This window comes from Entelurus aequoreus, linkage group LG10 (genome assembly GCF_033978785.1).
Source record: "Entelurus aequoreus isolate RoL-2023_Sb linkage group LG10, RoL_Eaeq_v1.1, whole genome shotgun sequence".
In the NCBI taxonomy this organism is placed as follows: Eukaryota; Metazoa; Chordata; class Actinopteri; order Syngnathiformes; family Syngnathidae; genus Entelurus; species Entelurus aequoreus.
The window spans coordinates 65236293-65249130 of record NC_084740.1 but is presented as its reverse complement, the minus strand read 5'-3'; the positions used below and the strand labels follow the sequence as shown (position 1 = coordinate 65249130).

General features: G+C 40.8%; 2 protein-coding genes across 3 annotated transcripts in view; both read left to right on the top strand.

Moving 5' to 3' along the window:
• Window positions 1–6065, top strand: part of LOC133658909 (SH3 domain-binding protein 4) — a 54175-nt gene extending 48110 nt beyond the window's left edge. Inside the window, exons 4-6 of one of the 2 annotated variants that reach the window (XR_009827565.1) lie at window positions 1128–1316; window positions 1403–1786; window positions 4660–6065. Coding sequence is in view for 1 of the 2 variants with exons in the window: in XM_062061419.1 (XP_061917403.1) it covers window positions 1128–1316; window positions 1403–1627 (414 nt within the window). In the remaining variant the exon portion in view is untranslated. Of the gene's footprint in view, window positions 1–1127; window positions 1317–1402; window positions 3322–4659 lie in introns of those variants that run through there. The other variant, XM_062061419.1, reaches the window with a different exon arrangement.
• Window positions 6066–8200: 2135 nt separating this feature from the next.
• On the top strand, window positions 8201–9620 carry LOC133658061 (ADP-ribosylation factor-like protein 4C). The gene has a single exon (XM_062059676.1). The coding sequence runs from the start codon at window positions 8536–8538 to the stop codon at window positions 9106–9108; it is 573 nt and encodes a 190-aa protein (XP_061915660.1). The 5' UTR covers window positions 8201–8535; the 3' UTR covers window positions 9109–9620.
• Window positions 9621–12838: the final 3218 nt, after the last annotated feature.

Genomic DNA, 12838 nt, shown 5'->3' with positions numbered 1-12838 from the left:
ATATATCTTACAAACTCGATATATCTCCCAGCCCTAATTTATACTATACTATTTCTAATAAACTATATTATAGTATGGCTACTATACTATTGCTACTATACTATTGCTACTATACTATAACTACTATACTATTGCTACTATACTATAACAACTATAATATAATATACTTTTGCTACGATATTATATTATAATTACTATACTATTTTAGAATAAAATATACTCTACTGTACTATACTATACTTTTGATACTATACTATAACTGCTATACTATTCTAAACTATACTATACTATAACTGCTATACTATATTAAATTAAACTATACTGTACTATTGCTACTATACTGTACTATGCTATAACAACTACACTGTACTATACTATACTTTTGCTACTATACTATAACTACTATTCTATATTAAACTGCACTATACTATATTTTTGCTCCTACAATAACTGCTATACTATATTAAACTATACTATACTATTGTTACTATGCTATAACAACTATACTATACTATACTTTTGCTACTATACTATAACTGATATACTATATTAAACTAAACTATTCTGTACTATTGCTACTATACTGTACTATGGTATAACAACTACACTGTACTATACTATACTTTTCCTACTATACTATAATTACTATTCTATATTAAACTGCACTATACTATATTTTTGCTACTATTCAATAACTGCTATACTATATTAAACTATACTATACTATTGTTACTATGCTATAAAAACTATACTATACTATACTTTTGCTACTATACTATATTAAATTAACTCTACTGTACTGTAGTATGTACTAAACTATACTTTTGCTATTATACTATTCTATAATTACTATACTATATTAAACTAAACTATACTATACTGTACTCTACTATACTCTTGCTACTGTACTATATTAAAATAAACTATACTATACTGTATTAAAGTAAACTATACTATACTGTACTATACTATACTGTTGCTACTATACTATATTCAAGTAAACTATACTATACTGTACTGTACTATACTACAACTAGTATAGTATACTATATTAAAGTAAACTATACTGCACTATACTCTTGCTATTACTATACTATCATGTCCACTAAGAGGTCTGGTCCCCACAGGCGCTCTTGAAGCTGGACTGTCAGGGTCTGGTGGCCCGGCTTGTCATGGACTTCGTCCTGCTGACCACAGCGGTGGAGGTGGCGGGCCGTTGGCGGGAGCTGGCAGAGAGGCTGGCCAAAGTCTCCCGCCAGCAGATGGACGCTTACGAGGCGCCGCACCGCGACAGGAACGGCGTGGTGGACAGCGAGGTGCGTGCATGTGCTGTTACACTCGGACTGTCAGTGAAGGCAACATTTCATTCTTAGCGCACGATGCATTGGTGATGTCTCCGCAGGCCATGTGGAAACCGGCGTACGACTTCCTGGTCACGTGGGCGGCGCAGATCGGCGACAGTTACCGCGACGTGATCCAGGACCTTCACCTGGGCCTGGACAAGATGAAGAGTCCCATCACCAAACGCTGGAAGCACCTGACCGGGACGCTCATCCTGGTCAACTGCCTGGACGCCCTGCGGAGCTCCGCCTTCAGCCCCGCCGCCCAGGACGACTTTGCCATCTGAGCTAGCCTGACTCCGCCCCCTAAAAACACCACCAGCCTGTGCCTCCTGGTGCCCGTACACCGCCAGTAGTATTCGCCTTTTCTAGTCATCCCGCAGTGTGGTGTATTTTCTATGTCCTGGCGGCACACCTTCTTGGTTCCAAACTGTGGGCAGAGACACGTGAGTTCAACTGAGTCTTCTATTTATTGACTTCCTGTGCTAATTTATTCTTTCTGTGAGCTATCAGGGGGACCCTAAAGTCTGGACATATAATACATACATTCATCCAAGAAATGTACCTTTTTTTAAATTAATTAATACATAAATCCTTACCATTATAAATAATGTATTATATATATTTACTTAATGTTTTTATCATTTTACCAGCTTAGGTCTTTCCTGTTTAAGTTGTTGCACTTATGAGTGCCTGTTTAAGTTGACATTTCTATGAAAAATGGTCCGTTATTATTATTATTATTATTATTATCATCATTAATATAAGCAACATAACTACTGTCTACTTACAACGCATTAAAACTTCCTGTTTAATGCAATGTAAGCTTCAAAATAAAAGCATGGCAGTGTTAACTTGGATTCTACCACAGCAACCAACAAAATGCACACTTTTTGTTAATGTAATTAACCACCAGAATAAGAATTCATTTTATAACAAAGGATTTAATTAGAAATATTCATACTGTATTTTCCGGACTATAGAGTGAAGTGATTTATATTTATGTAGCGCTTTTTTCTAGAGACTCAAAGCGGTTTACCTAGTAAAACCCTTTATCTACATGGGCACCGGTATATAATCCGCACCCGCTACATTTAAAAAACAACAACACAATGTTTCCATATATTAGCCGCACCAGGATATAAACCGCAGATATGAGTTATTTACACAGAAATATTCTGTAAATGTTTATTTACATACCTTAATTGTTTCCAAACGGTGTCTGTAACACGGCAGTAAAACGGCTGATCAAACAAAACAGAAGTCATCGTCATGGACCCACTAGCTACAGAAGCTAACTCTCCAATCAGCTAAACAGACTGAATAACTCCACGGTGACATTTTAGTGAATTTGTGAAACTGAAACAATACAAAAAGAACGCCATTGGAAATGAATAATACTAACACAGGCGCTTGTAAACGTGTTAGCATACCAGCTAATGCTAACGACACCAGCTCCATTACATTACGATGGCACGTACAAATATGCATGAAAACACTCCTACAGGCATCTCACATGGGACGGTTTAGTAAGTAAGAATTGTTTTGGTTATATTGTAAAACTTACAAACGAATGTATAATCCATACAAGTAAAAACGCTATGGACGGCTAGAAGACGGGACGGCACTTGTACTTCCGGTTGAAGGCACTGCAGCACCTGCAGTGAGCAAACTCGTCCAAAAGACGGCGCCATAGCACAAACAAAAACACACATTTTGTTGCTTTTTAAAAAAAAAACGTTTTGCATTACGGCCGTCAGTGAAGAGAAACTCATAAATTAGCTGCACCGTTTTATAGGGATGATGTTTGATAAGAAATTATCGAGTTCGAGCTCATTATCGAATCCTCTTATCGAACCGATTCCTTATCGATTCTCTTATCGAATCCAGATAGGTTGTTGTATATGGAAAAAAACACAATATTTGGTTTAACAAAAGCTCACTTTTATTTTATAAGAAAAAAATAAAATAAAGAAATAAATATTGACTGTCACCCCCCTAAAAAAAATAAAATAAATAAATATTGACTGTTGTTACCCAAAGTATATTAAGTGGGATTTTTCAGAAAAAGAAATATATACAGTAACACAAAAACAACCTGTCTCTGTGATCACTATAGGTGTATAAATAATAATATAGTGTTAAATAAAATCAGTCCCTTGGGCACAAAATTGAAAATAATACATCTCTCCAAAAAGTGCACTTCTACTGCTATTGGAACATACTAACTACACACACAGGCAGACAGCTAACAAACAATCCAAGACATCTAATAAAGTTCCAAAGCAGATTAATCCATTTAGGTTCTTTATTGTTGTTGATCTTGCTTTGTTTTTTCCTATCTTTACTTTTGTTTTGCACTGGACTGTTTTTTTTGGGGTTTTTTTTACTGAAATACCCACAATGACAAATGTATAAGCTATGTGATTCAATTAACATACTGAAATGTAATACACAATATGTAAATATTAGCTTCACACAAATATTCAGTACTATCATCAAACAAATACTTCTGAGTGTTGAAACTATTTCGATGGTGGAACTACATGACTGGCAGCCATTTTAAGTCCTCAAAACATCCATTGAAACAGTGCACAAAAATCGTTTTTCAATAAACATCTTACTATCAAATGTAACCACTTTCCACCTTAATATTGAGTTACACAAACAAGTTAAACAGTTTACTTACAGACTTATCTTTTCAAAGGCTTGTAAGAGCTAACACAACTTGTCTACTTCTCAATTGTCTCATGAACTGGACTAACATCGTCAACCCGGAAGTGCCCAAACTATTGACGCGTAGTATTTTCATATCGCCACAAGGTGTCAGTAAGAGTCTACAATCAAATGGGCATAACATTGCCCATTTGGGAGTCGAATAAAGAACCAACTCTTTTTCTTTACTATAGTGGCCTCGATAACGAGAACCGGTTCTCAAAAAGGGATTCGAGTCCATGGAATCGGTTCTTTTCTTGTTGAACAACCGGGAGAACCGGTTTCGAACATCATCCCTACCGTTTTAGAATCCGCAGGTGTAGGAAAAAATGAGCGGCTTCATAGTCCGGAATGTACAGTAAATAAATGTAAACAACGGTCCATTTTGTATATTTTGAGCAGGTTAGTGTCCACACTTTAGGGACACCCCCCCGTCCAACCAGCAAACGTTCCCAACCAGCCCGTCTTTTGGATGCTTCTAGAACCATTCAAAAGCTCAGGTCCACTCCTTGGCTCGTTTTTAGGCAGAACCACTCAAGAAACGCTCTCGGGTTTTCACCACAAGGACTTTTTTTTTTTTTTTTTTTTTCTGTCTTTTGTTCAGCACCTGCCAAAAAGGCGCCCGACGTCATGTGACCCGGCAGCGTCCGTACACTGTGGTCCCGAGTAATAAAGTGTCAATATTTGCACCGTCATCCTGCCTCCTCGCTCACGCTGTACCCTACCGCCTTGTGTGACCGCGCGGTGCGTCCCCGCACGCTCACGGCGGAAGAATGAAGCACTTTACGTGGAAGGGAAACTCATTTGCATAAAAGGTCATCAAGTATTTGTCCAGAAGAAGAACAAAAGCTTGATTGTCCTCACGGTCAAAGGTGATGGACACCGAAACCTCTCTCTCTCTCTCTCTCTCTCTCTCTCTCTTTTTCTCTCTCTCTCTGCTCACCTGGCAGCCCCCTCCCCCTCCTGTGTGTGTGTGTGTGTGTGTGTGCGTGTGTGTGTGTGTGTGTGTGTGTGTGTGTGCGTGTGTGTGTGTGGGGCTTCAAGAGAATCTTGTCCTGAGTGCTTTCAACGCTCGTCAGCCACTTGAAGCCTCACAGTTGGCTCCGCCCGCCTCTGCTTCGAGTAAACACTGGCGCCATGGCGACCTCCACAGCGCAGCATGCTCGTCTCCATGGCAACCTTTGTGTGTGTGTGTGTGTGTGTGTGTCGAGGATGAGCACACTGGAGGCCACGATGTGTGACCTCGTGGGAACTGATTAAGTTTGTATGTTAATGACGACCCTTGACCCGCACCTTTACGCAGCCGGCCGCCAGGGGGCGGCGTCTTAGTCTTTCTGCTTTTCACAAGCCAAGAAGCGGTGCACGCCATGGAGTCGCTTTGAAACGGCGTTGCACAGCGGTGCCGAGGTTGCATCATTCCCGCTCGGGGCCTTTTCAGAGATTTCTACCTAACCCTTTGTAGGCAAACAGGATGTGCTGAAAAGAACAAAAATACACCATGAAACTCATAAAAGTGCGAGACAAATTTTGTGTGCAATTGTTAATATAACACTAGGAAAAAGTTGTTGGCCCTGCGATGAGGTGGCGACTTGCAGCTGGGATAGGAGAGGGACAAGCGGTAGGAAATGGATGTACTTTTGTGACAAAACAAAGTTTATTTTCTCCACAAAATGGAAAAACCTCAAATAAATAGTCAGAAGTGTTTTTTAACAACAACAGTGAAGTGAATTATATTTATATAGCGCTTTTCTCTAGTGACTCAAAGCGCTTTACATAGTGAAACCCAATATCTAAGTTACATTTAAACCAGTGTGGGTGGCACTGGGAGCAGGTGGGTAAAGTGTCTTGCCCAAGGACACAACGGCAGTGACTAGGATGGCAGAAGCTGGGATAGAACCTGGAACCCTCAAGTTGCTGGCACGGCCACTCTAGCAACCGAGCTATACCGCTGACAACCTGTCAGTCAAAAATGTTGTGTGTTGAAAAGATTTTTACAAAAAAGGATGCAGCTGAGATAGGCTCCAGCACCCCCCGCGACCTCAAAAGGGACTAGCGGTAGAAAATGGATGGATGGATGGGTTCTATTTTTTACAGTACTTCCAACTTCATGCAGCAGAACAAACCTCATACAATGTTGACCTCTAGTGGCAGGAAGAAGTACTGTTGGCTTGCAGGCTTCGTCACATTGAAATAGGGTAAGTGATACTAATAATAGTTTATCAATATTATTGTAAGCTATTGTTTTTATTTAAAAAAAATTTGCATGTTCTCCCCGTGACTGCGTGGGTTCCCTCCGGGTACTCCGGCTTCCTCCCACCTCCAAAGACATGCACCTGGGGATAGGTTGATTGGCAACACTAAATTGGCCCTAGTGTGTGAATGTTGTCTGTTTATCTGTGTTGGCCCTGTCATGAGGTGGCGACTTGTCCAGGGTGTACCCCGCCTACCGCCCGAATGCAGCTGAGATAGGCTCCAACGACCCCCCGCGACCCCGAAAGGGACAAGCGGTAGAAAAATGGATGGATGGATGTTATGAAATACAAATATCACCTCAATAGTCTTCTGGGTTGAACAACAAGTGTTGAAATTGTGTGACTAAGAGGAAGATATAAATGTCTACTTCTTTCTGCTCCTTTTCATTAATGATTCATTTTAATGTGTATGCTGCAGGCCAACAGAAATCGAGCTGCGGGCTACAAATGACCCTTGTGCCTATAACACAGAGATATACATATATGTGTATATATATATATGTGTGTGTGTGTTTACATATATACATATATATACTTATATATTCCACATATATATATATTGTTTTTTATTTTTTGTATGTGTATTTTTTTTTTACAAAACAAAAAAATATCCAAATGGCCGCCGCATACTTCAACTTTTCAGTCGCTAAAATGTTTGGACTCCCCTGTTTTATGGGAAGGGTTGTTTCTAGCCAAGTGGTCCCCAAACTACGGCCCACGGGAAGTCCCAAGTTTAAAAAAATATATACATATTTATGTATATATATATTTTTTAATTATTATTATTTTATATGGTGGTAGCGGGGGTGTATATTGTAGCGTCCCGGAAGAGTTAGTGCTGCAAAAGGTTCTGGGTATTTGTTCTGTTGTGTTTATGTTGTGTTACTGTGCGGATGTTCTCCCAAAATGTGTTTGTCATTCTTATTTGGTGTGGATTCACAGTGTGGCGTATATTTCTAACAATATTAAAGTTGCTTATACGGCCACTCCGTGTAAACTGTATCGCTGTTGATTAAGTATGCTTTGCATTTACGTGTGTGTCTGTGTGTGTGCGTACATAAGCCGCTCATATCTTGTGACTGGGCGGGCACGTTGTTAGAAGGGAGGAAAAGCGGACGTGACGTCAGCTCGTAGAGGACGTTAAAAGCAGTGCCTTACAGGCACGCCCCCAAGACTGTGGAATACGAGTTATAATGACTGATGAACAACTTCATTCAATAATGAAGGTTGCCTCAGCTCTAAGCCTGAGCCCTGACATTAATGAACTAGCATCCAAGAAAAGATGGCAGGTATCTGGCTTGGGCACATCAGATTAGATCAGTGTGTTGCAAACTGAGCTGTTTAAAGTCCTGAATGGTTGTTTCATTATTAATTATTTTATTTTCAAATTTATTAGCCTGTGGAAAAAGTTAATGTTGATATTTAACTCAGAAGGCTGCAAATAGAAAATAGGCATTCAATTTTTATTTAAATTGTATTTGATATGCCATTGATATTTTTTAATTATTATTATTAGAAACTCGATTTTGCATGTCACTATAAAGTTATATAAGCCTTGCTTGTTCAATATTTAATGCAAAACTTGTTTGGGTCCCTATCAAAAAGGTTAATTTGTTCAACCTTGGCCCGCGGCTTTGTTCAGTTTAAAATGTTGGCCCACTCTGTATTTGAGTTTGACACCCCTGCTTTACTGTATGGTTGTGTAAACAAACAACCGTACTGCTGCTTGGTGGCCAGCAGGTGGCGGTAAAGTTGCACTTTGTAAACGAGACCATTATGGTTGACTTTGTATAGATTCGAACCAAATAGAGAATTAAATAGTTTTGAAATAAAAGTGGCGTAAGGAAATGATAGTTGGGCAGCACTAGTTGAAGATTTCGATCAGTTACGATGATGTAATTGTCATTTTTATTTGATCCGTTTTTCTTTATTTGTCTTTGTTGCTTCCGGTTCTGAGCCACTCGCCCTCTGATTGGCTCTCGCCCTCGGGGGCGGAGCTTGGCGGGGCCTCCTCCTCTATGCGGGTTTTGTTGTTAGTAGCGGAGCGCAGTCCGTGGAGGCCGTGTGTGTCTCTGACGTGTCCGCCGGGAGCACGCCGATGGTCGCCTGAGAGGACTAACAAGAACCGGGGAGGGGGGTGTTTTTTTTAATTTTCCCAGCCGAGACCGGGGACTACACCGGTTGCTCGCCACCTGAGCCCCAGGGAGGTGGACCAAGCCCCGGCCGACATGGGCAACAGTTTGTCCAACGTGTCCGCCTTCCAGTCGCTCCACATCGTCATGCTGGGTCTGGACTCGGCCGGCAAGACCACGGTGCTGTACCGGCTCAAGTTCAACGAGTTCGTCAACACGGTGCCCACCATCGGCTTCAACACGGAGAAGATCAAGCTGAGCAGCGCCAAGGGCATCAGCTGCCACTTCTGGGACGTCGGCGGTCAGGAGAAGCTCCGCCCCCTCTGGAAGTCCTACAGCCGCTGCACGGACGGCATCGTCTACGTGGTGGACTCCGTGGACGTGGACCGGCTGGAGGAGGCCCGCACGGAGCTGCACAAGGTGACCAAGTTCGCGGAGAACCAGGGCACGCCGCTGCTGGTCATCGCCAACAAGCAGGACCTGCCCCGCTCGCTGCCGGTGGACGCCATCGAGAAGCAGCTGGCCCTGCACGAGCTGGCCCCCGCCACCTGCTACCACGTGCAGCCCGCCTGCGCCATCATCGGCGAGGGGCTGCACGAGGGCATGGACAAGCTGCACGAGATGATCGTCAAGCGGCGGAAGAGCCTGAAGGCCAAGAAGAAGCGGTGACGTCACAACCGGATGTCCGACTTTGCACTTTTTCCCCCCCCGAGTACGAAACTCGGGTCCAAAATAGTCCGTTCCGGGGTCAAGCTGCGGCCGTGGGGGGGAAAAAAAAACCCAAAACTTCCTCGTCTCGGGGAGTGTGACAAGAACACTGAAGGACGTCACAGCGTGGCCGTGGGAACGTCCACGGTGGCCGCAGTTTGACTCCGGAACGGACCAATTGCCGTTGTTTCCTATGGGAATCTTTTAGGCTGGCGCCGCTCGTCCGAGGTTGGCGGGCACGCGCGCGAGCAGACATTCACAAATGTGTCGCGCGCCTGCTGCAGTTTAGTCTGGGAGATGTCTCGGTATGGACCACACACACGCACACACACACGCACACACACACACACACACACGCCATGGAAAAACTGTTGCTAATAATATGACCGTGCGGTGGAAATACGAGTTCATAAAAGACGTGTTGTAAAAAGAAAAAAAAAAGGGTGTTCCTAATAAAGTGGCTGTCATCATCAGACGTTGAGCGTTTATACTGACTCACAGAGGAGCTGGCTGCGCACGTCCTCAGTGCACTTAGCATGCCGAGTGAGTACACTGTCTGGCAGTACTCGAATGGTGACAAGAGAGTCGGGTGTTAAGGAGCCGTTCCTTTCCAAGACTAGTTATTATAGTTATTTTTTTATAACGTATGATGCTTTTGTTGTTGTAGGGTTTTTATTGTAAATATGTATTCCGTGCTTTGGCAGTGACGTCACTGGTTTGAAGTTGAACTCTCTTACATTTTAACAATATAGAACAAAATAGACAAATAAGTAAGACTAAAATGTATGATTCTCAAACTTTTTTTCACCAAATACCACCATGTTCCATCCATCCATTTTCTACCGCTTGTCCCTTTTGGGGCAACATTAAATACAGTAGTGTAGTAGGTGTAAGTATTCATTAAGTACCACCATAATGACAACATTAAATACAGTAGTGTAGTAGACCGTCTTCTACACTACTGTATTTAATGTTGTCATTATGGTGGTACTTAATGAATACTTAGGTCTACTGTAGACCTAAGTATTCATTAAATACCACCATAATGACAACATTAAAATACAGTAGTGTAATAGACCTAAGTATTCATTAAATACCACCATAATGACAACATTAAAATACAGTAGTGTAGTAGACCTAAGTATTCATCAAGTACCACCATAATTACAACATTAATAGACCTAAGTATTCATAAAGTACCACCATAATTACAACATTAAATACAGTAGTGTAGTAGGCCTAAGTATTCATCAAGTACCACCATAATTACAACATTAAATACAGTAGTGTAGTAGACCTAAGTATTCATTAAGTACCACCATAATGAAAACATTAAGATACAGTAGTGTAGTAGACTTAAGTCTTCATTAAGTACCACCATAATGACAACATTAAATACAGTAGTGTAGTAGACCTAAGTATTCATCAAGTACCACCATAAATTCAACATTAAAATACAGTAGTGTAGTAGACCCAAGTATTCATTAAGTACCACCATAATTACAACATTAAAATACAGTAGTGTAGTAGCGAACGCGGCTATGGACGCCCAAGCCGCACCTCAAAAGGGGCCACGTTGGTGGGAAGGGGCGGGACTGACTGTAGTGGTTGCAATTGGCCGTGAAAAATGAGAGGAGACGACAAGGAAGTGGATAAATAATGTGAGGACAAGTGCACTTGTTTGAGTGTACTGACTTTTAAGTATTTTATCTGAGACTTCACTCAGAAATACTGTTGTGTGAGTCCTTCATGTTATTTTCACACACACACAGCTGTGATGTTACATTCTCTTTGACAGAAGTAGTCGCTGCTTGTTTTGGGACACATTTGACCACTTTTGGTAGTTGTATTTCTAGCTGCAGTTTGGGTGTGTACTCGTTTTGTCAAACTGTGTACTTTTATTTTTAGTCTTCCCCTTTAATGGTAGGGGGGGGAGACCACAGTGACACACACTCTTAGCCGGCAGAGTAAACAAAAGATGACTCTCAGGAGTCTTCAACAATTCACATGTTAAATGTTTGAGCAGGACAGGATTCCACCCATGGGGTGGGGGCAACACACACACACACACACACACACACACACACACACACACACACACACGCGCGCGCGCGCGCAAGACAGCAATGACGTAAAAAGAAGGTTTTCACAAGCCTCTGCAGTGTTTGTGTGATCTGACCTCGTGTTGCCTTCAAATACAGCTGGGAATTTGGAAGCCTCCCAGTGAGAGACGACAAAGTCTGACCTCATGACATTTAAATTATTTAGTTATTTATTTATTTATTATTATCATTGTATTTATTTATTTATTTTTCATTATTTTTTAGTTTTTTAATTCTTTTTAGTTCTTATTTACAATTTTTTTAATTTAATTACTACATTTTTATCATATCATAAAAAAACAAATGAGGATTCCACCCATGGGGTGGGGGCAACACACACACACACACACACACACACACACACACACACACACACACACACACACACACACGCGCGCGCGCGCGCAAGACAGCAATGACGTAAAAAGAAGGTTTTCACAAGCCTCTGCAGTGTTTGTGTGATCTGACCTCATGTTGCCTTCAAATACAGCTGGGAATTTGGAAGCCTCCCAGTGAGAGACGACAAAGTCTGACCTCATGACATTTAAATTATTTAGTTATTTATTTATTTATTATTATCATTGTATTTATTTATTTATTTTTCATTATTTTTTAGTTTTTTAATTCTTTTTAGTTCTTATTTACAATTTTTTAAATTTAATTACTACATTTTTATCAAATCATAAAAAAACAAATGAGGATTCCACCCATGGGGTGGGGGCAACACACACACACACACACACACACACACACGCGCAAGACAGCAATGACGTAAAAAGAAGGTTTTCACAAGCCTCTGCAGTGTTTGTGTGATCTGACCTCGTGTTGCCTTCAAATACAGCTGGGAATTTGGAAGCCTCCCAGTGAGAGACGACAAAGTCTGACCTCATGACATTTAAATTATTTAGTTATTTATTTATTTATTTATTATTATCATTGTATTTATTTATTTATTTTTTAGTTTTTTAAATTATTTTTAGTTCTTATTTACAATTTTTTAAATTTAATTACTACATTTTTATCATATCATAAAAAAACAAATGAGTTCACCAGAAACTCTGAAGTCAATGCTGTGCCCCAATTTTTTCAGCTGAGGGCCACGGACCGACAGAGCAAAGGATGCAGGGGCCAATTTTGTCACTTGTCACCTGTAAAACAAATACATTCAAAATGCAGTAGAAATTTTTTGCGAATGCTGAAGAGCCAAAGCCAAACTAAAACAGCGCGCTGACCCGGTAGCATCTAGTTACAAAAAAATGGTACAAAAATTAGCTAAAAAAAAAAAAGTTAGCATGTTAACAGTACTATGCTAACAATAGCATGCTTAAAGTCAACCTTTGTGTCATACCAAAATATATGACACTGAGGCGTATACATACTAAATTAGCTAAAAAAGCTAGCACGCTATTGTTAGCATGCTAAAACATGTAATCACAGGTGTCAAGTAACTAAATATTTGATGCTTTTGCTATTGTGCCATTAAGTCATGTAGATGGAAATTGTCTGTTCCGGGGTCAAACTGTGGCCGTCCTATTAAGTGTAAAAAGAAGTGAAGTGGTGGATAATGAAACATGAAAAGTCACAAACAT

Excerpts from the sequence above, each read along its gene's own strand:
- LOC133658061 (XM_062059676.1), top strand. The coding sequence starts at position 8,536 with ATGGGCAACAGTTTGTCCAACGTGTCCGCCTTCCAGTCGCTCCACATC.